General features: G+C 52.3%; 1 protein-coding gene across 1 annotated transcript; it reads right to left on the reverse strand.

Moving 5' to 3' along the window:
* Positions 1-495: 495 nt before the first annotated feature.
* LOC308439403 (refilin-A) lies at positions 496-7,756 on the reverse strand (the record flags this gene model as incomplete). Its single annotated transcript, XM_080941199.1, has 3 exons — positions 496-829; positions 1,402-1,511; positions 7,586-7,756. The coding sequence occupies 3 exons, from the start codon at positions 7,754-7,756 to the stop codon at positions 496-498; spliced, it is 615 nt and encodes a 204-aa protein (XP_080797325.1).
* Positions 7,757-26,018: the final 18,262 nt, after the last annotated feature.

Raw genomic sequence — 26,018 nt, forward strand, 5'->3', positions numbered from 1 at the left:
AGTTTCTCATGGGGTTCTGAGCCCTGCCATAGGCAGTTACTGGCGATATCCCATCATTAGCTTTGAAGCCTCCCTGGGTACCTGCCAGAAGGCTTTGAGGCTCAAGAGTTCTAAGCTAGTCGGGAATGTGTCTTGTGGGGACACATGGGCTGCCCTGGAGGGTTGTACCGTGCACAGCAGACAATGTGTTCTGGGTTAGCCTTTGCCATCTCAGTTTGGATGAGCACTTTTTGAATGGCCTGTTTTGGAAAGAAGCCTCTCCAAGAATGAGGTTGAGAGCCAGACCATGGCTGAGTTCCCTGTGGTACTTAGGGTTGTCTTTGCCTCAAGGGCACACCAGGACATGCTTGGTCCTTCCCTAAAGGCCATAGCGCCTGACAAGGCTAATGAAAGATGCATTCACAGAATCCTCTTGGCTGGAGCTCGGGCACAGCCAGCCTGGCCATCTTTCCTGGACCTCTCCCACACTCAGCTCCTCCTCTGCCACTAGGCTCTTCAGAGTACATCGGGGCAGCTAGGACTGGGCGCAGGGTCCCTGCACCTTCGCAGCTGCAGGCTGGAGGAATACCAGTGCCGGGGCTGACCGAGGCTACAGTGCAGCGTGGTGCGGAAGGAGCTGCGGGCCAGTTTGGGGAAGATGATGGCGGTGCTTCCGAAGCGCAAGGCCCGTGGGCGTGGCTCCAGGGTCAGCTGGCTGCGGTAGCTCCGCCACGTACAGTTTGGCGCCGCCACGATGGTCTCACTGTAGGCTGTGACCGTGGGCACCGGAGCGTAGAAGATCTTGTCACGGAAGTATCTCTCTGAGGCATAGGTGACCTCAGAGTTGCAGCTGGGGAGGACAGTAACGAAGGGGGTGAGCTAGCCTTACACAGAAACCCCTTGACGGGTCAAAATCCCAGCAGGGAGACTATAGAGTGACAAGCTGGACCCTAAATTGGGGGGAGGGGCAAGAAAAGGACAGATTGGGGTAATACTTTCTATTTGGGTGGTGGCTTTGTGACCACAGAGGAATATGTGGTATTGAACCATATTTCAGTATTCAGGGGCCAACCATGTCAAAGGTCATGTGGGAGAGCAGAGCAAGTGCTCCCTATAGTCTACTCCCAACTTTACCATAAGAAAACCTCCTGAAAGTAGCCAACAGCCCCTTCTGGTGGGTGGTTCCCCTTCAGTGACATCAATGCCACTTCCCTGGTTTCTGTTTTGATGCCCAGCACTGAGTGCTCTCCAAAGGACCAGCACCAGGGAGGGGTAAGAGTTGAGGGCCAGCCTGGCTGTCTGCACACAGCCAGACATGGCCCCGCCTCCCTCCAGCCAGGTGGGCTCTGTCCCTCACCCTGCACCCATCTCTGCAGGATGCTCCCACCTAGGACCCACCCGCCTTGCTCTTGGCCTACTTACCGGATTTCATGTGCAGGTTCTGGGTCCACCTCGATGCTCTCCCCAAAGAACACGGGCAGCAGCCTGGACCTCATCTCCAGGGCTGGGGGATTTTGGAAGAGGGAAGTGGCCTGGGAGAAGAAATGGCAGAGGGGAGGGGACCTCTATTTGTATACAACCCACAGTACTGGGGGGGGGGGGAGAGCAGACAGGCATACCATATGCCTGTGTGTGACCTCATGAGGGTAGGGCATGCCTGTCTTCACCCAACAGCCCCCTAAGTGAGATTACCATATAGTCCCTGAGTCAGTCTGTCGCCCATGGAACCCCATGCAGCCTCAGGATCAAGAGACATCAGCACTGCGCTCCGTGCCACCAAGCTCCCAGATGAGGTGCTTAGGGAAATACTACCAGAGGGGCTGCTTGCAGCTTGGTGTCTCCCCAGATGCACACTGGGGGAATCAGTCTGGTGATTAGCTACTGTTCCCTGAGCACAGCACGGAGTCCATGTGGCCTTGGAGGAGAAAACGTGAACACGGACTAAGGCTTTAGATACAGGCATTTGGCTGCATATCCCCAGCCCGCTGCCCCTCTTTGGTTCATCTGGAATGGGAAAAAAGACTCATGGGCATTAGAATGATTGCCTTCCGTGCCATGAGGTCTCTAATTCCAGAACCCCATAAATGCCCCCCCCCCCCGCGCACGCGCAATCCTAGCGGGCAGAAGGTATGATCAGGAGGCCCACAATTCAAGGGCATCTTCAGATGCATAGAGTTCAAGGCCATCCTGGGCTACATGAGAACCTCAAGACGGACTGAGGTAAAAGGGGGGGGGGGTGGAACCCAACACTCTTGGCTACTTCCTGGACCTTGACCAACCTGCAGCAGCCCCATGTCCAGCAGGACTGCCAGTCAAGACAAAACAATTCAAGTGGAGGAGCCAGCTCTTCAAGGGTACACAGTTCAGCTGCCCACAGGCTGAAGGCCCCAAGAGATAGGACAGAGCCCAGGTGTCCTGGACATGTCCCATAGGATTCCAGGACTAGATGCCAAGGGAAGTGAGTGGCAGCCACTAAGTACTCCCTGTAGATGGTTTCTGCAGTCAAAACCCTGGCTAAGGGTTATTCTGAGAACATCTCACCTTACAGCCTGTAGAATCTGCAGAGACCACAAGAAAAACTGCGTTGGGGTAAGAAGCAATGCCCCCCCCCCAGAGGTTGGGGTATAAGTTCTATAGTGACTTTGGGGGTGGGGCCCTATCACCCCAGGGACACGATGGTGAGCACATGGCCCTAGACTTTGTCTACACATCACAGCATCTGCCTTGCTGGGCCTTCCTAGAGCACAGAGAATCCCAGACCGGTGGCCACCCAGGGTTCAGTAGTCCTGCTTGAAAGAGATTCTCCAAGGGGCTGCAGGATGCTTAGCTGGTTAAGAACACTTAACTGCTTTTGCAGAGGACCCGGGTTCGGTTCCCAGCATCCTGGTGCTGGCTCACAAACACCCAACTCGAGTTCCAGGGGACTGATGCTCCCTGCTGGGTCTCTGTGGGTACCAGACGTGCATGGGAGGTAAACTGAGACCTCTCTGACTGCAGCTGGCAGGGCGTCGGTGTGCATCTGTGGCCTGAAATGTGCCAACTGCAATGGGATCCACACTAGGGCTGAAGGATGGCCAGTTCCCAGAGATTTCATTGCCCCCCCCCCCCCACTGCAGCTCTGGGACATCAGGAAGAGCTAGGACAGCGGGGAAGAAAAGTCTGAGGGCACCTACCAATTATTAGGGAGCCCCTAGCTGGCCCTGACCCCAGCTTTGCTGATTGCAGAGAGCCATGGTCAGAGGGGCGAGGAGGGGACCAGAGCTAGCTAACCTCAACGGGGCAAAGGGCTGCGGTTCTGAACATAATGAGCCACTGACTGCCCAGCCCAGTGATGGTAAACACCACTGGCTGCCTGGAGATACAGTGACATGGGGCTTGCCACCCTGGGAAAAACCCAAAGCCACCGGGAGCGATAACACAGTGTGGCAGAGAACCAGGTGCCATACAGAGACAGCCCCACCCAGGAGTGGTCTAGCCTAGCTGAACCAAGACACAGAATGGGTGCAGCCATGGGGCCAAAATAGTGAAAATCATTAGACCAACCCAATCTGTGAAGGGGGGAAACACCCCAGTGGGTTGCTGCTAGAGAGAGACTCGTGCCCTCTCACCCCCGTCCCCACAAACAATGTTACATGGAGACCTTGCAAGGGATCAGAGACACCCTTGGCCGCTTCTGGTTTGTTTTAAATGGAGTTTCTCATTCTGTAGACCAGAGGAGCCATAACAACCCAAGGCAGGGGCTGCCGGGGAAACAGCCACAGAGCGGTATGATTGAAGGGAAAGGCCACCTCAAGGGGTCCCCACAGCGATAGCTGAATCCTGACCCCCTGCTGTAAGTGGAACAGCCATGTGGTCTCCAAAGGTATGAGGTCGCCCTGCACTAATTGTTTGATTAAGAACGGAGTTGGATGAAGATGGAGGTAGAGATTGCTTCTGCATCACAGTACGCCACAGAGTACCCCCCGACACCACCCCCCAAAAGCCACACCTTGCTGCAAGAAACCACAGACCTATGGATTACCACCAGAAGCTGGGAATGGTTTTCACCAGTCATGGAGGGATCCCTACTTGGGCCTTGATTCTGGTTGTACGGCCTCCAGACCCATGAGAGGGTGGCTTCTGTTCTGAGCCACCCTGTCTGTGGTACCTTAGAGATAGCCATCCCAACCAGCCCAGAAGGTGGCTGCTTGTGGGGTCCCTAGACTCCTGTCAGGGTGTGGCCTGTCCTTTTACACTGAAGCTCCAGGTGAGGCTCTTCCCAGCAGGAACCCTAACCATGGGGCCCAGACTCTGGAAACCAGGTGGCAAATCCACTGGAGACCAACCCACCACTGAGGTTAAACAGACCCGGCTGGAAGGAGGTCCTGGCAGATCTGCAAACAGACGCCTCCACCCGCCCCACACACTGGCCCTGTTCCACAGCAGTCCATATAGACACCTTGCCTTGGCCTCGGGGTCTACTGAGCCTTGTCCGTCCATCCTTCCTGACTTGGGCACTAGGCCTCATAGAAAGTTGCCTGGCTTACTCGAAAGTGGGCTGTTAGGCCCCTCCTCAGTTTCTTTCTGTCCCCACCCCCTCTTTCCACAAGTTCCTGGCTGGCCTTCCCTCCTTCCTGCCCCCCCCATCTCTACTCACCCTCCAATACCCTCTTCCATACTATACCATCGTGTGGCCGGTCCCTCATGGGGAAGGAATGCCTCAGCATGGGCCCACAGAGGCACCCCTCCCACCTTACCACACCTCGCTCTACCAAACATATCCTTAGCTTTTTTTTTTTTTTTTTTAATAAAACACAACAGAAGGCCCCCCAAAGGAGTCACATCCACCATGCCCTTCCCTCCCTGCTCGGACCAGGGCCCAGATCTGCACCCACCTGAGGGGAGGAAGCAGCCTTTCCTGATAGTCCAGGGTGTCATCAGAAGAAGTCTAGCCTGTCCTGAAGCCAGGCTTTCCTGTGAATTAACTAGGAGACCCTGGAGAGGTGGAGTCTAACCCACTCTGCTTCTTGTCACCACCTGTCATTCAACAGTGAGCCCCACCTCCACACACACAGGGGGCTGTGGCCTAAGTAAATGACGTTGAGAGCTGCCCCAGGTCAGATCCCAAAAGCCACTAGTAGTCCCCTGTGGGACATAAAACTAGATGAGGAGGGGTGTGCAGGACAGGGGGGTGCGGGAGTAGTTGGTGCCCAAACTGTCAAGTGTTGGGAGCCTGTTTCTGACACAGACCTGTTCTCAGCCAGCAGGACCTGGCTCCCCGCCACGTCTGCCCCACACACCACAGCTCTGTGATGAAAGGATGGGGGGGGCACCTGATGTTTATCATCTGGCACAGAAGTCCAGCTTGGGAGCCCAGCGTGGCAGCCAGGGTCAGTCTGCTTTCCGCTCAGTCCCGTCTGGATGGCTGAGCATTCTTGGGGTGAAGGTAGCAGGCAAACAGCCCCCATTCCAACCAATATATCTTGTTCTCATGGGGCTGTGTGGGAGGGCAAAACATGCATGCGCGCACGCATGCACACACACACACACACACACACACGGCGACTTAGCACTACACACAATCTCTGAAAGAGGCTTCTAATTTGTGGGGTCCTGAGAGCTCATGGTATTTTTTTTTTTTTTAAATAAAAGACACAAGCCTATGTTAACAAAAACAAATCATTCGTTTCCAGCCTCAGCTTAGCCTCATAGAGCCTGGCCCAGACCCTCCTCTTCTTCTCTAGGCTCTACCACAGGACATTGGCATATGCCATCTTATACTGAGACACATTTTAGCCTTATCTACCACAAACCCACTCTCAGGTTTGCTTTGGTTTTCTGAGGTGTCATTCCCTGATTGTCCATAGTAGTCAGGGTAGCCAGTCACTCCTGGCTCTGTGTCACACAGTGAAACTAGCTCTGAGGAGACCAGGGGACACCTGACCACCTTCCTGTAGCTTCTTCCAGTTGAAACTGGCTCCCCAAGATGTGGGCAGCCTTCTTTTGTCCCACACAATAGACCAACCAATTGATTGGCAATTGTCATCCTGCCTACCCAAGGGCCTCTGAGGGGAACAGGATGTTTGAATTTAGACAATAGAGTAAGGGGGAACTCAAGAAGGTGGGAACCCTAGTAGGTAGTTACTGGTAGATGGGTAAGTGGGCAGGGCCATGGTTGGGGCCTCAAACCCGAGGCAAGGTTGCCATGGCTACTGACTCCTCTCCTGATGAAAAGGAGCACCTGGACCTCACACATTTAATTTTTCCGTTTAAACAATCAAAAGGCCGTTAAGATACATAGTGAAAACCAGGGCAGATTTATATGTATACTGGAGCCAGGTTCCCTGGTTCTATTCTGCGGGGCAGATGTGGGCAACTTCCTAGCCTTATCTGTGCCTCAACTTCTTCCAGAACTTGGGGAGCAAAGGCAAGCAAACATTCCCAGAATTGAGCACAGAAGTGGGAGAGACCCATACCTGGTATGAGGGAAATGCCATCTACCAGGTGCTGTTCAGTATGGCCCCAGGTTTCCCTGTCCAGACAAAGTCACAGACCGGGGCAGTATAGCTCATAGCTGGCACCTACTTAGCCAGCGAAGGAAGCAGTAACAGCAGCGGGAGCCAGGCTGGTGAGCCAGGCATTGCTGTTCCCACACCCGCCTCAGGCTGGCCCAGGAGGCATGAGAAGTATCCAGAATGCCCTGCAGAAGGAGGCTTCTGGGTCACACGGAACTGGAGCAACCTCTTCCTGGTGCCTTCTCTCTGTCCCCCAAAATATCCCCTGGAATTTCTTCCCCATCATACCCACACCAGGTGATCCTCTGCTGTAGGAGGGCTGGCCTATAGCAGCTCCAAGTTTACCTCCCCCCCCCCCACACCCCTGAACAGCACCACTCACTTATATTATCTTCTAAAGTCCTTGATCGCTCCACCCACCCTCCCAAAAGAGACAGAAGTTCAACACAAGACAGGCTTCAAACTTCCTTGCATGCTTGAGTCGCCTGGGGGAGATTTAAATAAAAGTTCTGGCAGCCAAATTGTGCCCTGGGTCAGTTCTATGCCTGGAGGAGGACGAAAGGCAGGACTTTGCTTAGAGCCTCAAATGCTCACAGCACCCTGTTGGCGGGAGAGTCCTTAACACATCCAGTGGAGGCCATCAAGCCACAGGGATGGAGACGTGCCACAGGGCTCATGTACAACCTATCCCCTCTTCAGCCAGTCCTTCAAATTGTTCTCTCTGCCCCATCACCCGAGCCACCTGAGCAAGCATGTCTGACCCCTAGAGTCCCAACCTCGGGGACACCCACAAGCCGAAGCCCATGATGGCTTTCAACCCCAGCTGCGTTTTCAAAAATGTCTCCATTTAGCAGCCGTGGGAGGTCAACAAGGTAGGAGGCGGCGGCAGCGACGGGACCCACGGACAGATAGCCACAACAGCCCCCCCCCCCTGGAAGTCAGTAGACTTGGGGCATCGGGATACTACACTGTTCTCCTGCCTGCCAGCACCCACCCCGAAACTCCCAGCCTTTAGGTCCTGGTGAGCTCAGTGCCACTCCATCTACATCTGCCTCAGAAGGGATGAGATGGATTCTGCATGGCCCTCCCACTGCTGGATCCCCAGGTCTTACCGCTGGAGCTTCAGTGGTGGCACGGGTGTCCAGGGTGGCCGGCGACAGGGCGTAGAAAGGTGGGCTAGGACTGGGACTGGGGGGCAGTCCCGAGTCGGGACTGTCCAGCAAGCCGTCGCGGCTCTGCTCCCGCGTGTCCCCCATGGCCTGCAGATGCAGGTGACCCACCATGACTGGCGGGCGCGGGGCACGGGCCCCAACAGCTCGGGTCCCCGCCACCACTGGGCTAGTGGAGAGACAAGGAGGCTCCGGCCTGCGGCTCCAGCTGAGACCCGCTCCCGACGCCTCCAGCCGCCAGCTGAGCCTCCTTTCCCAGGCGCCGCCCCCTCCCGCCCTCCTCCGCCCGTGCCTCTCGCTCCCGCCCCCGGCCACCCACTGGGCCAGGACAGGGTGAGGACTGCAAAGTCTCCAGCCTGCAAAAGCCACTGCCCCCCACCCCCCGGTGGTGCTGACTTGGGTCCACGGCCACCTACCTCAGCAAGGACTCTCAGCTGTCCGCCGGGCCATTGAGGATTGCAGTGTCCCTCACCTGGCCTGAGACTCCAAGAAAAGCACCTCAGCAACCTTCCGGGGAAGGTGGCGGCGGTATTTACAGTGAGGGACCAAATGATCCAAGAACCCAGCGTCAAGATCTAACCCTAACCCTATGGGTCACCGGGGCGCTCCCCTCCTTTTGTTCAGTGAGTTTGTCTGGACAGGGAAGCCTGGGGCCACTTGGGCAATGAAGGACACCTGGTGTATAGCATTTCCTTTGACAGTCCCTCCTCCTCACCGCTGCCTGGGAGCACCTCCTTAAACAATGCTCTCCATTTTCTGGAGGAAACTAAGCCACAGAGATGGTTAGGAAGTTGCCCAAAAGTGGAAAGGGGAGGGAAACAGGGGCACTTACAGTAGCCCCCAACAACTACTGTTGTGTGTGTGTGTGTGTGTGTGTGTGTGTGTGTGGTGGGGTCCCTTATGGTGACTCCCAACAATAAAATTATTTTTGTCACTACTTCATAAGCATAATTTTGCTACTCTTATGAACCGTAATGTGTCTTCCGATGGCCTTAGGTAACCCCTGTGAAAAGGTTGAGGGGACCGCGACCCACAGGTTGAGAACCACTGCTCTAAAAGGTCTCACTCAGAGACAGGGGTTCTGCCCACCCTGTCTCATTTGACCACTGGAGCAGAACACATGGTTCCCATTCTGCCTGCTTTCCTGGCAGAGAGCATCCCACCCACCACCTGCCTCCAGCCTTGCATCTGGACACAGAGGCCCAGACACCTGCAAGATTACTTACAAAGATGTCAGGGTCGCATATCACAAAGGCGACAAGTGACCTCCGCTAGTCCATCTACCCCATGTCTGCTGAAGAGAGGGGGGGAACCCCAGCCCCAGAGTGGCCCCTTGAGGTGCGTCCTCTGTGAGTTGGCTAAGTCTTCTGGCCCCCAGATGTGCCTAGACTTGAACACAGGTGCAACCAGCTGGCCTGCCCTTAGAATCACCCAATGACATCACCCAAGACAGGCCAGGGCTTAACAAAGATACCATCAGCAGGAAAAAATCAGAGACACTTGTGCCAGTCAATTAGGGAGAGCCTCTCAGAGGAAGCAGCACTTACACATAGAGGGAGTAGCAAGGTACGAGGCCCTATGGCAGAAGACAGCATGGTGGCCCCAGAGGATGTCACAGTGGAGCTGCAGGCTGAGCCCTGTTACTGGAAGAGCATACGGCCCATATGCTGTCATTTAGGAATGATCCTGGGGTTTTGGTTCCTGAACAGAACCCACAAGAAACTTGACCCAGGGCCTTTTAACTAGAAATGGTTACTGTCTTTCACAGGATAAAGCTGGTGGCCGTCCCGTCTGGAATGTGAGAAACTATATAGCCTTCACCAGCTCTGGTACTAGAGCCTACTGGATACCCCTTGCTCTCAAGATAAAGGCCTAACCCCTTAAACTTTCAACAGCCCCCAAAGAACTTTCTGGAAGCCACCGGAGGTGACCTGAAAACAAATTAAGGACCAGGACTTTGAACGTGCAGGGTGAACCGGGCAGCAGTGGTGCCACTATACCTTTAATCCCAGCACTCGGGAGGTAGAGGCAGGCAGATCTCTGAGTTCAAGGCCAGCCTGGTCTAGAGTGAGATCCAGGACAGCCAGAGCTACACAGAGAAAACCTGTTCTGAAAGAGAGAAAGCAAAAACAGAAAAAGTGTTTGATGCCAGGTTTCCAAGCTGTTAAGAGCATGTACTACTCTTGCAAGAGGACCAGGGTTCAAAACCTTCCACCCCTATTGGGTTGCTCACAATCACCTGTAACTCCAATTCCAGACAGATGCCCTCTTCTGGCCTCTGTGGGTACCTGCACTCAATGTGTATAAACCAACACACAGACCCACACCATTCAAAATAAAATCTTCTCAAAAATCTTTTAGTCATAACAAGAAAATCCGTCTTGATTCCTTTGACACAGGCCTGGGTCTTCACCTCCCACAGTCCTGACCGAAACTCCTTCACTCTGAACAGCGGTTCTGATAGCTCAGTGCTGGCTCTGGCTCTTAGAAATTTCCCTACTCCAGTACTCAGCTTCCCCTGGAAGGAACCAAATGGTACTGGGTAACACAGAAGGCACAGGGACACCAATGGGCAAGAAAAAAAAAATCCAGCCTTATTTCAAATGTCAAATACCAAGCGAACGCCCACACAGGTGACCGTGGCATGACTTCTGACCTATAGGATCCAGAGCCACAAGCCTGGGGCTGCAGTCCACTGAAAGGCAGTACTGTCATGCTTGACTTCTTCTGAGGCCAGATGGCCTAGAGACAGAGGTCAGAGGTCAGAAAGGGGCATAAAGTCTCCATAGAAGCGAGCCGTCTAACCAGTGCTACAGAAAGAGTTGCACAAGGCCAGAGCTGGCCCAGCATGCTCAAGGTTCTGAAGCAGGCGCCGTGAGTGGATCCAATACTTTCGACATTGAAAAGGGGGTTTGGAGGCAAGAACATGACAAGGGACACAAATATGTCACAAGAAGGGTAAGTGGAGTGGTCCCAACATGCATCTGTCTCAGGCTTGGAAGAAGGGAGCCAGCCATCTATATCCCCCACACACACACAGACACACACACACACACACACACACACACACACACACACACACACACACACGTGTGCACACACCCCTCTGTGTGCAGGTTTTCCCTGGGTGCTTTGCAGGGAGGGAGAACGCTTCCCTGATAGAGGAAGGGCCAAGCGGGTAGGACATGAACACAAAAGGCATTTCCTGGGGAGCCACCAGACCACTTAGCTTGGGCTCCAGTGAACTAACCTTCCCTACAGCAGGGCTGGGCCCTCACAGACTCCTCACAAAGGCACACATGTCGACTGAACTTAGCCTGCAAATTAACCTGATACCCAAAGCACTTTCCCCATCGTTAAATAAGGTAGATGGAGTCACGGAGGCTCAGAGAGGTCACACAGCTATGGAAGCCTGCTCTGATAGATGTGGGGGCAGGCTGTCACTGGATCCCAGAGGCTCATGAAGCAGGTAAGGCAGAAACACTGGTATCCTGTGGCCTTCAGAGAAAGTTCCGAAGCTAAGAAGAGGGCAGTGCCAAAGAGGCCAAGCTGCTAGGAGCAGGGATGTGTGAGGGTGCACAGGACACCCTGCCGTTTTGGGAGGTTCCAGAGAATAGGGTTGGGCACCCTGCTCCCAGTGAGCACACCAATCCACACATCTGTGTCCTATTTTGACTCCACCTACCAGGAGGGTCCTGGTGTGCCCCCACATGCCTCCCGTGCACAGTCCCTGGGTGCTCTCTCAAACTTGTTCCTAATCAGCTCTTCCCAGTGACCCACCCACCCAACCTGAAAAGACTGGCCACAACAGAGAGTTGTGTCTCTGAACACTCAGATGGAGGCTGCTGGGCTTCAACTCACACAGGGTGACCAAGGGTTCAATCCTGGAGCAGACTCTGAGGGCTATTGCCTGGGCCTCCCTGGGGACACAGGGAGCCACGCACAAAGAAGTGGCATCATTTCTTGGATGGGCAGGGAGTTGTGGCTCAAGCATTAGGAACTGAACCTGAGGCCACGGAAGGATGTGGCTTACTGACTTGGTTTCCCTGGCTTGCTTGACCTGCTTTCTTATCACACCTGGGACCACCCATGCAGGGGTGGCACCATCAGCAGTGTGCTAAGCCCTCTGACACCATCACTAATCAAGAAAATGTCTCACAGACATGCCTGCTGGCCAATCTGAGTCAGTTCCTCCTTGAGGCTCCCTCTTTCCAGGTGCCTTAATCAGGGTTTCTATTCCTGCACAAAATATGACCAGAAAGCAAGTTGGGGAAGAACAGGGTTTATTCGGCTTACACTTCCACATTGCTGTTCATCACCAAAGGAAGTCAGGACTGGAACTCAAGCAGGTCAGGAAGCAGGAGCTGATGCAGAGGCCATGGAGGGATGTTACTTACTGGCTTGCTTCCCCTGGCTTGTTCAGCCTGCTTTCTTATAGAACCCAGGTCTACCAGCCCAGGAATGGCACCACCCACAACGTGCTGGGCCCTCCCGCCTTGATCACTAGTTAAGAAAATGCCTTACAGCTGGATCTGGCATTTCTTCAACTGAGGCTCCTTTCTCTGTGATTAACTCCAGCTTGTGTCAAGTTGACACAAAACCAGCCAGTACATCAGGTGATTCTAGTTTGTCAAGTTGACTATATATATATATATATATATATATATATATATATATATATAACATATATACATACATATATAGTGTGTGTATATGTATATGTGTATATATATATGTATATGTGTATATACATACACACACACTCATATATATATATATATATATATATATATATATATATATATATATATACACATATATGGCATGAGTGGAGAAAAAAGAGGGACAGAGGAAGGACTAAGAGTGGCCCTTTCTCTGAGTAGCAGATGCTGTCTTGTCTGTCCTTGGGGACATTGATCAGGAAATGTCCCTGAGACCAGGCATCTCATAACTGTGGCATTGAAGACCAGATGTCTCAGCAGGCCCTTAACCTGGGACAGAGCCCATTCCTCTTGCCTCAGGGATCGGGGCCTTCTTTGCTTGGGAGACTCTCCCTCAGTACCTGGTTTAGGGTCCAGCTTGAGCCACCAATATCCCTGCTTAGCCAGCCATTGATGCTATCCCGTGGGCCTCTGTCAGAAAGCCTGCTCAGCTCTCACTCCCAGCTCAGTGAGAGTGGCAATGGGCATGGTCACCAGGCAGCCTGGAATCCTAGGGCTTCATACAAAAGTACAGGACAGCCACGTGGGCCTGGCAGAGCCTGGAACTGTCCTGGGCCTCACTTCCCACTCTGGGAGGCTCCTCCTGGCCGTGGACTTGGTGCTCCACACTTTGGGCTTCAAAGAGCTGCTGGTGAAAAGGTCCTTTCTCCAGTGTCCCCCAGTCCCCATAAACAGAAACCTATTTATGTTCTGAGTGCAATTAAAGAAACCTGGCGGGATGCAGTCAACGAAGACCAGGACGAGGGTCATTAAAACACAGAACACCCTGCAAGCCGGGTGTGGCCACCAGCCAACCCCAGGGTTCCTCAAGGAGGCAGAGGCCCTGGTTTGTTTTTTTGGAAAGTAGAAAGAGTCCTGTCCTGAAAGCCCAAACCTGAAGCCCTTCCCCTGCCCCAGCTCTCGGCTGTGAGTGTGTATATCCAATGGGCACATCTCACATCCAGTGTGCATAGGAGGCATTTCACTAATCAGCAGAGCCACTTAAAAATCAATGCATGCTCTCTGGGCCCTCAGCCCTGTTTGGGTAGGCACTTACAGGGACAAAGATGGTTTGTCCAGCTCTGGGGCCCTGAAGGAGAGGTGTTTGTGTAGGGGGTAAGGTTGTGTAATTTCTATTCCTATCGAATCACCCCAGCTTACCCACTTTCTTTCTTTCTTTTTTTTTTTTTTTAAACCAGAAGCTGAAAGGACACAGAATTGCTCCTGTTGGTGACAGCTGACCATGGGTCTAGTGTGTGTGCGGTACTTATGTGAAGAGCAGCTTTGAGAGGCAGACACTGTAGCGTGGCATCCCGAAGGCATGCTGACTGTGTGCCACAGCAAGTCTTGTGATGGAAAAGAGCAGAGCGGAGAGGCACTGGAGTCAGACATGGTGGCACACGCTGTCACTAGAAAGTGGGGACAGGAGGATTAGAAGTTCAAGGCCATACCTTGGCTACACAGGGAGGTTCAGGCGAGACTAAACCATGTGACCTGGGAGGAGACTGGGGGAGGGGACAGCACTGCTTGCCACCCCAGACACCAAGAAGAGATCTCCAGGCCACTGTCCCCTCAAATGGTGGTGTGTGTGCACCTGACGGTGTAGCAAACAAACAGGGAAGTTGCCCCTGGAGGATGACAGGTCCAGGCCATGCTGGTTCCCAGTTGAAAGAGCAGACAGAGGGCTACCTGTGGGAAGCTGCCTGGTGCCAAGCCTGGGCAACAGGAAAGGCAGAGATGGGATGCCAGGTAGTCGGTAGGGCTGGGCAGGGCAGCCAGGGCTCTGAGGAGTTGAGACAGAGCAGAGGGCCTCCCTCCTGGGGCAGATGTTGTCTAACATGGCTTCTAACAACGGGTATTAGTTAAGTACCTGCTGTGACCAGGTAGAGCTGGTCTCTAGTCCCGGGGCCGGTGCGGGCAAGGAGGAAAGACTATTTAAAACAATAATTTCGTAGTCCCACACACCTCAGATAAAATGGAGTGGGTGGGGGGGTGACCAAGATGGAGTGGCCACCTAGGGTGGGGGCACTCAAGGGAGTTCATTCAGCAGCCAAAAGGATCAGACAGGATTGACTCAGCAGAGGGCATTCGTTTCTAAGGTGGAGGACAGCAGGGACAAGGACCCCAAGGCACAGACTACATTTCTGTTTGCTTGTTTTGGGGTTTTGTTGTTGTTTGTCTGTTTGTCTTGAGGTAAGGTCTCTCTATGCTGCCTTGGCTGTCCCAGAACTCCCAATATAGACCTGTTCTTCTTGCCTCAAAGGCGTGCACACTATGCTTGGCTTTTTGTTTTAAGAGTTGATTTGTTTGTTTGTTTGCTTGCTTTTTTATTGACAATCTTACCATGTAGCCCAGGCTAGCCTCATACTTGTTACCTTCCTGTGTCTGTCTTCCAGGCACTGGGACTACAGGCGTGTGTTCTAGATCTGGCTGTGATCCAGCCTTTACATGAGGAACCGCATGAAGCATGGCAGAGAGTGAAGGGAGGAGGCTGAACAGAGAAGGTCAAGAGATAAAGGACTTGGGGGGGGCAGCAGTGAGTGATCCACTGGGGAGCACTACAGGAAAAGGAAGATGAGAGTCCTAGAAAGCGGGAAAGACAGCAGGGCAGTAGGAAGTAGGGAGGTGAAGGCAGCTGGGCAGGACCACGGAACGTCTGAGGTCCAGCGGCTCTGCTGTGCTCACACGCATGCCCAGGCCTGGCACTCTTGCTCACTTTGCTTCCTGTTTCCCCAAGTGGGTCAGAACATTGCAAAGGCACAGAGTGGCTTCTGTTGAGGGTTTCCTGATTGGACAGGGTGGGCTCATGCAGATTGTTCCCAAGATGGACGAGTGGATAAGGGAAGGAAGTGGATGAGTAAGTGGGTGGGGGAGTGAATGAATGGATAGATGGATGGATGGGTAGATAGATGGGTGAATGAGTAAATGAATGGATGATGGATGGATGGATGGATAAGTGAGTAGGTAGATGGATGGATGAATAGATGGATGGGTGCATGAATGGATGGATGGATGGATGGATGGATGGATGGATGGATGGATGGATAAGTGAGTAGGTAGATGGATGGATGAATAGATGGATGGGTGCATGAATGGATGGATGGATGGATGGATGGATGGATGGATGAATGGATAAGTGAGTAGGTAGATGGATAGATGAATAGATGGACGGGTGCATGAATGGATGGATGGATGGATGATGGATGGATGGATGGATGGATGGATGGATGAATAGATGGATGGGTGCATGAATGGATGGATAGATGAGCAGATGGATGTATAGATGGGTGGTGAGATGGAGGATGGATGGACAGGTAGATTTGTGGATGGATGGATAGGTTGGGTAGGTAGATGGGTGGATGGATGGGTTGATAAATGAGTGGATGGACAGATAGATGGAGAATATATGAATGGATGGAGTCTCCAACTCACCAAGCTGTTGATATTTTGCTCCAGTTAGATAACTATCTTTATGCGCCTACAGCCCTGGGGTGCGCTAGGGAAAAGCACCCACTGAAGAGGCATTTCTAACTCTACCTGCTCGACTTGGAGGGCCTGGGAGAGGCGTGGATGACAGTGGGGAGACAATGCCTGGTGGACAATGTCAGGGCTCTCCCACAGCTCAGGCTAACGGCCTGACCCCAACAGTGAAGGCTTAGCGGGGGCTTTTGGAAAGGGAGCAGGTCGTGAGGGTTGACCTGAGTTCTCTGCTCCAAGGGGACGGATGTGGCCACGGAAAACGTCCTGTGGAAGCCTCCTGTGGATTCTTCTCGGGCCACACCAGCTCCACAAGTCTGGCAGCTGGGGCTGGGCCCCTGAAGACCGTATGGAACAGAGCCCTGACTGTGGGGTATGAACAGAGCCACAGTGGACAGCTCTGAAGGGAGAGGAAGGGTCTGGAGAGGGGTTATAACTCACACCCATCCCAGCAGCAGGCAGCTGAGCAGCCCTGTGCAACTAAAGGTTTTGCAGGTCCCCGGTTTGTCCCACGCAACCGTCTCGCCTGCAAGAATGACGCGGCACATGAAATAGAATCCTTCTGCGGTAAACTTTATTGCTCTGGAAAACCAGTACTTGCTTCACGTGACGAAAAGACGAAGAAGGCGGAGAAAACCAAAAGACGAACACGATGAACAAGACGGACGAGCCCACGAACCAGACCATGAATGGAGACACACGGGAGCGGGACCAACGAGCGGGGAAGAGAGGGGAAGAGAGGGGAAGAAGAGAGAAAGAAGAGAGAGAGCTATCCAGCCCGTCCCCTTATAAAGGGATCAGTCCTTGCTTTGGACGCGGAGCCCCCTGATTGGTTGAAACTCACCAGGCCCTATGACGCCACGGAAGAGGCGGAACTCATGAAGCAGAAAAGTTACCCAGCCTGTGCGCACATGGCTTGTTTACTGCTAACTCCAGCCGGATATCAGCGCCATCTTGTAATGGCGAATGCGTGGGAATGTGTGGGCGGCGCCCCACAGCCGGATATCAGCGCCATCTTGTAATGGCGAATGCGTGGGAATGTGTGGGCGGCGCCCCACACCGGTTCAAAAATAACTTTCTCTTCCTACCCCTCAAAAAGCTTCTTCCTTGGCTCTGAGTGGTTCCATCAGCACTTTGAGGTTCCAAGCTAAGGGGTGATGTTCTGAAGGCCAGAGAATTCTATTCGGCTCCTGTCCCTCATGCCAGGGAGAGCTTGGAGCTGCCCCATTCCAACCCTCAGGACTTAAAGATGTCTTGCCAGAGGGACACCCTCTTTGAGAGGTAAACCTGCAGCTTGACCTAGGAGGAATTCAGCCAGAGTGGATACTGCTTTCTTCTGGAAGGTTCCCTGACTGCTGTTTACCCTGTCTCCTGGCCTTCCTCCCTAGCTTTCAGTGCTCTTTTTCTGGCTTAGTTTGGTGACATTCGTGGGGGAAAAAAAAATAGTGCACTGGGTAGGAAGGTCTTGCTCAAGATCCAAATGGGGAAGAAAAACAAGAGCAGAGAAGGTTAAAAAATAAAGATGGAAAAGCCTGGCTCAGAGGCATGAATGTTATCCCAGCATTTGAGAAGCAGAGGAAGTCATCCTTGGCTACATAGTAAAGCTGAGGCCAGCCTGGGCTACAAGTCTCAAGGGAAAAAAATGTGGGGTGGGGAGTAGGGAGAAGAAGGAAGGAGGGGAAGAGGAGGGGAAAGAAGAGAAATGGGAGGAGGAGGGAGGGAGGAGCAGGGGGGAGGAGAGAGGAAAAGGAGACAGACACGCTGAAATTCTTTTGTTCAACAATTTCCTGAATTCTCTGGTTAACCGATTTCTCAGCACAGAAGCAAACTGGAGTTCTGCAGAGACGAGTCTGGCCAGGGAACCCGTCCTCGTGGGGAACGCCAGACTCCTGGCACATGGAAGGAGCAAAAGAGGAAGGAGCCTTTGCTCAGAAGCCAACAGGGCAAGGAGCCGGTCATCTGGAAGTTTCCAGAGATCTTTGTTCTTGGCTGGGCTCAGGAAGCAAAGTCCACATATCCAGCTAAGCTTTAAGGAAAGTGGGGGATGAGACCTGTCTCTCTTGCAACCCCTGCTGCTTCCGGGAAGCCCTCCTTGACTGCCTCACCATTCATTCCCTGTCCCAATTACCCTGTTCAACCCTTTCAAAGAGCATATGGCCTTCAGAAATTGTGGGGTCCCCCTTCTGCTCCGCAGCAGCTGGAGGGGGTGGGTGCATGGTAGATGTGTCAACCGTCAACAGATCTTTCAAGTTCAAAGCATCTCAGAAGAAATAACAGAGGCCCCATTACATTCTAGAAGGCTCCGTCTCCTGGGAGTTTCTTTATGGGAGAAGTTGTATGTTTGCTTTTTCTTTTTTTCTTTTTTTTTCTTTTTCATCCTATAGGCAGTTCAATGAATGCGACTCTTGTATGAAGCCCAGCGTGGACTAACCGGGGCAGTGGGGCGTTACAAGGGAGCGATTGTGGGGAGCGGTGGGGAGCACTTGGCACCTGAGAGTGACTACTGAGCAGACCCGGCCCTCTTCCCACGTCTTTAGAACGGTGGTTCCTGTCACATCCTGTCACATCTCGCCTTGTGTTCTGCCTGACATTCCGGTGCTCTCGGGTCTTCTCCACTGTGTGCCTCTGTAAATGGCGTGTCACGAAGGCCTTTGTGGAAGCTATTCAGCTTCAGCTCAGTGGAAAGGAAAGAGCACAGTGCCAGTCACTGCAGACCTTTCACACAGGCTGATGATGGCTATGTTAATCCAGCCCCTCTGGGCTCTTTAGGAGAATGGGTATAAAGCCTTTTATCCTGAAGTTGCTGGGCTCAGATTTCTCCATCTTGTTCCTTTCAGCTTCTGTGTGTGTGTGTGTGTGTGCGTGTGTGTGTGTGTGTGTGTGTGAGTTTGTATACTGCTATGCAGCATATGTATGTGTGCAGGCATGTGTGTGTGCGTATTTATGCATATGTGTATGCATGTGTGTATGTGCACATGTGTGTACCTGAGTGTACATGTATGTGCTGGTAATCAGCTTGTGCATGAAGGCCTGTTGACTTTTTGAGATAGGATCACTCACTGACCCGGAACTGACTTTCTAGGTAGTTAGTGGCAAGGCTTTGCCAGACACCACCTCCCCAGCACTGGGATCACACGCATGTAGCCACATCTGCCGTTTCATGTTAGTTCTGGGGAATCACACACAACCCATGCTTCAGAGGCAAACACTTTACTATCTACCCAGTCCCACCTGGAAGTTTCTACCCATGAAACCAAAATTCAGGTGTCCTTAGAGGCCCTTCTCTGGGGCCCGCTGTCCTGTGCTGGACAACAGTTGGTGTCCGTGGTGGCTTACCTGGTGTCACAGGAGACACTGCAGGGAAATCCCCTGTGTGGGGCTGGCATGTGTCTCTGTGGATGCAGGCCAAGAGCTTTTATCACAATGGCTGCTCCAGAGTCACCCTGTGACTCTCTGGGCTTCTTTCTGCCTGTGTTCTGCCCTGGGCACACTGAGCCCTGTTTTTCTCATGAGAACCTGTGGATGCTCCGACTGTTCCAAAATGAGCGCCTAAAAAACCTGGGACCATCTGTGTGATGGTGTCGTTCCTGGCCACCCAGACTCAGATGCAGCCAAGATGGCCTCTCACAGAATTGGAAACCACAGGCCTCAGGTGGCAGTGGGGGCTGGCCACAAAAGAGAGCCCGTAACCATAAAGAGCCAAAGGGGACTTAAGTCCATAACAGGAATAACCTGATGTTGCTCTGTGGTGCGGGGTGCTAGAGCAGACACAACTGTGGGGGGTGAAAATCATGTTAGGAGTCCAGAGAGCGGCAAGGCAGAGTAGGGAGCAAAGAGAGGCTCAGGGCTGTGAGCTGTGCTGTGTGGATTGGAATAGTGAAAACCTGTCTCGTCTCTGTGCATTACTAAAACCCTTGGAGGGCAGGGCGGTGGTGGCGCACACCTTTGATCCCAGCACAGAGGCAGGTGGGTCTCTGAGTTGAAGGCCAGCCTGGTCTACAGAGCAAGCTCCAGGAAAGCCAGGGCTACACGGAAAAAAACGATGCCTTGTAAAGCCATAATAAATAACTAAAAATTAAAAAAAACACCAAACTAAACCAAACCAAACTAACAACAACAAAACCCTTGGAATCTGCACATGATGTAACTAGGGGTATTAATCAATTACTGTGTATCTGATTGGCTAGGCTGAAATGCACACAGAGATATCAATGCAACGGAGGTACTCATAGGAGCTGAAGAGAAAGAGTCTGGGCTGGGCTGGGAGGTACAGGATTTTTTGTACTCTCTGCTCAAGTTCCCCAACTACCCTAAAAATAGTCTAGTTTAAATATGAAAACTGGCCTATGTAAGCAGTCATGACTTGAAATCTTGCTGTGTGACAAACTAGCTGGGCATTCCTGTGCCTGTTGTTCAACCTCTCTGGACCCTGTGCTTCATCACCTGTCACTAAATGTCTCACTGGCTCTTTGGGTCTGTCCCTCAGTGTGTCAGAAGCTTGAAGAAAGGGGGGGGGGAGATAAGCATTATTTTGGTGGCTGTTTACACATCTTGACTTATCACCATTTAGTATTTGGACAATAGCCTTAGCCTCCCTGCCTCAGTTTTCTGGTCTGTAAAATGGGTCACACAACAGCACCTCCAATGAAGTTGTGAAGAACCAGAATAAGTTGGTAATAGAGTCAGCCCAGAAGTGTTGTAGAAGCTGGTGGCTATCACTGTTGTTATTATCAGCACAACCATTGTCATAATGCTTGGCTCCATAAGACAGCTGTCACTTAAGTGGCCTAGGAAGTCTGAGACAGGACACAGGCTATCAATATCAATTTTTCCTGGAAATCAGCTTTGGGTACAAACATGTCTGTCTTACTTTCAAAGAGGTAGGAATAACCCAAGTAGCTGGTTCCAGTTCTCTAGCTTCGTCTTTCACAGGCCCTCTATGGGAAAGCTATGAGCCGAGGGCTCACTCACCAAGGGTCAAACTGTTGGTCATTTGACATTTGTTCTGAGATGAACTATTTGGTCAGGCTCAGATCTTGTTCCCAGGCTGGCCAACTGGACCCCTCACTGGGCCACTGGGACCTTTGCCCTCCATGGCTTTCTCGGTTGTTCGCTGTAGGCTTGCATGAATGACCCCTGACCTCGGGGCACCTCAGGCCATGCATCAGAAACCAGGAGCAGGGGTTGACAGGTTTATCCTTGGCCAACTGGCAGAACAGAAGGCCCGGGACGTCTGAGGTCCAGCGGCTCTGCTGTGCTCACACGCATGCCCAGGCCTGGCACTCTCGCTCACTCTGCGTCTTTGCTTCCTGTTTCCCCAAGTGGGTCAGAACATTGCAAAGGCACAGAGTGGCTTCTATTGAGGGTTTCATGAGTGGAGGGGGCTCATGCAGATTGTTCCCAAGATGGACAGGTGGCTGGCTGGGTAGATAGATAGATGGGTAGATAAGTCAATGGATGGATGGATGGATGGATGGATGGATGAATGGATGGAATAGATGGAAAGTGGACTGACAGATGGATAGATGAGTAAATTGAGTAGGTGGATAGGTGGATGGAGGGATAGGGGAGTGAATGGATGGACAGATGGATGGAGAGACAGATGTGGTCCCCTTCATCCTCCATCTTGGGCGGCATCTCTGCAGGGTGGAGCATCACGAGCCAATCTCACCTACTCCCTTTTGCTCTCTGCTTCTTTCTCAGCTCCGGGTATCACATCCCAACCCTAACCCATCTCTGCTTTTGGGAGAGATTTGCTGTCAACCTAAACCCACCTCCACTTCCGGGGTACAAATGGACCCAAGTTCCTATATCCACACTGTGTTCCTGTTAGTCCTGAAGACAAGCTGAGGAACAGCCATAGTGGAGTAACAGAGCCCTTCAGGAAGGACTCTGAAGAGTGGGTACAAGGTGGGGTGCCCTGGGAGAGGAGGATCCATGGCCCGCAGATCATAGTACCACCTGTGACCCTCCATGGGACTGTTTCCCTCACGGGCAGAAATGAAAACAGCCTCAGACCTGTCCTTGCCTGGCCAGACCCTTGGGACCAGGGCCACAGGGGAGGCTCACAAAGCAACCAGTATCTTAAAGGGCCCCCGACAGGGTCTTGGGCCGGGGCAGTGTAGTTTGCACAGCTGCAGCTAGAACGCACACAAGCTGACTGGCCAGCAGCTCTGGGCATTAAACCCGACACCTTCCAGATGCCCAGAGCTGCCTGTTAGCACCGTCCACACACATTCCACGTCTAGGTACACACGCACACTCACACACAGCCGCTTACACACAGCTGCGTAAATTTCGCAGCACACAGAAGGCCAGGTCGCAGCTGTAAAGTCCACATTTCAAAGCCGTCGCTTTGAGGTGCACACCAGGGCTACTGAGCACACACACGTTGGGGTGAAACCTGAGGTTTCCAGCCCTGCAAGAGGGAGGCTTAGGGGAAATTAGGGTTCTCCTGGCGGGCCACTCTGGCCCCGCTAGACTCCAGCAGTCTGTCCCAGATGCAGAGGCCGGACCCCCTCCCCCACACCTGTGATGACTGTTACGGGGTTGCTTTTCATTTTGTTTCTGAGACAGTCTCTGGTCTCCACACCCCATCTTGACATAGGAATGTTGGGATTACAGATGGGCACTGTGGGAATCGCTGTATCCAGCTTTACGGGGATTCGAACTCGGGTCCTCACGCTGCAAGCGCTTTCTGAATGAGCCATCTCCCCAGCCCCTTATTTCCATTCACATCAGTGTCCCTCCATGTGCCTCCTGGGTTTGTTGGCCGTCCACCTTTCCCTCTTCTTGCTAGACTGGGTGTGGCTCATGGGCTTCGCTGGGGTATTCACATGCATGATCAGCCATTCGGTTGTTCTAGAGAAGCTAGAAAAGGTGAAAGGTCACCACATTCAGCCTATGCAGCCTGAGGTTTCTGGGGGTCAGGGGTGGGCAGAAGTGTATCTTACTGGATAAGGAGGCCATGTGAATTACTTTGTTTAATGCAGTGATTCGAAACAAAACTAGACTAAGGGAGAGGGTTTTGGGGTTTGTTGTTTTGTTTTTGTGTTTGGCTCCCAGTCTGAGTGTGTGTGAAGACCAGGAGCTACTGTGCCCACATTCAGGGTACAGAGAGCCAGCAGGAAGCAGGGTCAGGCTACCAAATCTCCAGGCCAACCCCTGGTGACCTACTTCTCCCTTCTAGGCTCATGTCCTAAGATCCCACAACCTTCTAGAACAGCTGGGCACCAAGAATTCAAACAGACAAGCCTGCTGGAACATTTCACATTCCAGATACAAATCAGGTTACCACAAGCTCCCTACCAGGCCTCCAGGAACAGTTAAATGTCCCTTTTGATGTCTTTGACAGTTGGATAAAGTCTAAGGAACCCTCTTAAGAATGTTTCAGGGGAGCTGGAGAGGTGGCTCAGAGGTTAAGAGCACCGACTACTCCTCCAGAGGCCCTGAGTTCAAATCCCAGCAACCCCATGGTGGCTCACAACCATCTGTAATGGGATCCAACGCCCTCTTCTGGTGTGTCTGAAGACCTCCCTTGTAGTCCACCACCCACCAAAGGTGGTAGAAAAGGAAAGATTTGGGGGAAGTGGACCTGTTTAGAAAGGTTCTTTGGAGCAACTCCAGTCTGTGTTGTCTGGAAATCCACAGTTCAGTTCACAGGTCAGCAGCGGCAGCGCGATCCACTCACAAACACCCCACGGAGACACCACAGTCCAGTTCAGTGGAGTCAGGACAGCAAACAGGAATCGGCAGCAGTGACACAACTTAGCAGAGACAGCCAGGCCTCAGCCTTAGCACAAGTCAGCAGGAGGGACCCAGAGGGACACCAGGAGAAGTACTCCTGGCTATGTCTTTCTCAGGGAATCGAAGATCGGTGAAGAGACCCACAGGCATTGCACAGAGAGCTCTGTAAGCAAGCCTACCTCAGCCTCCATCATTGTCAAATCCTATTTATACCCCCTCCAAACATCACGTGTCCTCCACGGGCCTTGCCTCAGCACATGTGTCTGTCTCAGCTGGCGTCACTCTGCCAATCAGCCCAAGTCAGCGGAAACAACAAGAAACTGCAGCACACCACCAGAAATTTTTTGGTGCATTTCTCCCTATGGAGTCCCGACAAATGCAGCTCAGCTACAAAATGTAAGGCGGACCAATACATGCATGTCAGACAAGAATTATTCATCACACATCCTTTCGTGTGCTTGCTTTAGTAGAACACCCTCTCTCCTGTGTCTGCTTCAGAGAAACGTTTCTTCACGAGTCGGCTTCAGCCGTTCACACCTGCGTCCACTTCAGGAAAACCTTCCTTCATGTGTTTGTCCCAGCAAAATACCATCCAACTGACTTTCTAAAGCACCCCGAGTTTCCGCTGCAGCTTTCCCCAGTATTGTACAGTTAGGGACACTCAAGATCCAACGCTCATCCTGTGGTCCTGATGCTTTGAAACAGTGGGGTAGAGGGCAAGACACCCTACTTTCATTCTCTCTCCTCAGACACCAGGAATTTGGCTTCGCAGCTGCTGCCCTAGTGAAGACAGAAGAGATGCTGGGGAGGAAGGAATGGAGGATATGGGAGGATGAGGCTGTGTGGGGCGCAGAAAAGAAACTCTTTGGAAAGTCCGAGGGGGCAGCAGCCAGGGACATGTTAGAATATGCTCAGTCATTTGTTTATTACTTTGCATTTGCCTGGCAAATTTACATAATGCAAAGCATGTTGGGGAGGTGGCTCAGGTTGACACACACACACACACACACACACACACACACACATTCGCACACACACACTAGCATGGTGATAGGTTTCTGTGATCACTGTGTCCTGGACTGAGATGGGTAGATCCCTGGGCTCACTGGCCAGCCAGCTTAGACAAATCAATGGGTTCCTGGTTCAGGGAGAGACCTTGTCCTAGATGGAATCCAGTCGTGGCTTGTGTTGGCCTCCCACAGCTGCAGGGCATGGCACCCCTTGCCTAGGCATGCACTTCTGGCTGTCACATGTCACACTGCCTAGCCCAGGTGTTGGCAGTTGTGAGGGTGGAGTGAGAATGGGAACATGGTTGAGCTTTGAGGTGGGCATGGTGCACATTAGCCTGGCTTCTTGCCAACACCTTGGTGGCTTATGACATGGAACATCAGGCTAGTGATGCCCACTGTCTGTCTGAGCATATAATGCTGTTAGTTCTAGATTGCTCCTGTAGGATCTCAGCTTTGTCTGCAAGGCCCTGTTACCAACAGAAGGAGTAGGTGGAGCAGATGGGATGCTACACTTGGGGTTTATCCCATTTGGGGTTCCATTGGGTCTCGGTCTAAGTAAGGTTCCTAATAGACCCTCAAGTCTATGTCACATGCCACACAATGTCACCTGAGACCCTCTGCCTTATAGAATAACTGAGAGTCAGGGTTTTCTACAGTTACACATTGCTAAGTTGAGCTAATCATAGAAGCCAAGGGACTCATTGTCACAACTGGGCTCTGCTGAACTGTGTCTCCAAAGCTCCCTCTCTTATAGGATACATGCGAACACACCCAGAAACACACACACACACACACACACACACACACACACACACACACACACTTGTGTAGGGAACACTCCTGTGCCCTGTCCCATCATGCTCTCTCTGATGACCACAGTACACACAAGACTAAACTGAAGTAGAGAAAAATGGAACTTGGAGAAAGCAGTTTCGAACCTTGACCCTAGCTCAGGTTTGTACAGCGATCCAAGATGGCCAGACCCAAGAAGAAGCCAAGCCATTGACCCTTGAGATTCTGGAGCCAGGAATTCTGCATTCTCTATAATGTGTTTCATGCTTTTCCCAGTGGGAGATGATGTTGAATGGAGACTCAGGGACCCTTCCAGACCCTTCTCTGGCAGGCCATTCCCTGTGTGAGTCACAGAGGTCCTGAGATTATCCTTAGGGGCCAACCCTGAGGCAGCTGAAGTGAGAGCCCAGATCAGTGGTACAGGTCCCGACAGTGCTGGCTGGCATCTTGAGTTTTTGATTGGTGAAGTAAGCTGGGGCTTGGGACAAAAGCCTTGCCAACCTGTAAGGATGGAGACTTCCAGAGGGTAGGGGTTACAGTCACATAGACTGTTAATTATTTTTAATTAATAAAAAAACTATGCATTAGTCAGGCAGTAGTGACTCACACCTTTAATTCCAGGACTTGGGAGGCAGAGATATAAACTGATCT

The sequence above is a fragment of the Micromys minutus genome, assembly GCF_963924665.1.
Source record: "Micromys minutus genome assembly, chromosome: 29".
NCBI lineage: Eukaryota > Metazoa > Chordata > Mammalia > Rodentia > Muridae > Micromys > Micromys minutus.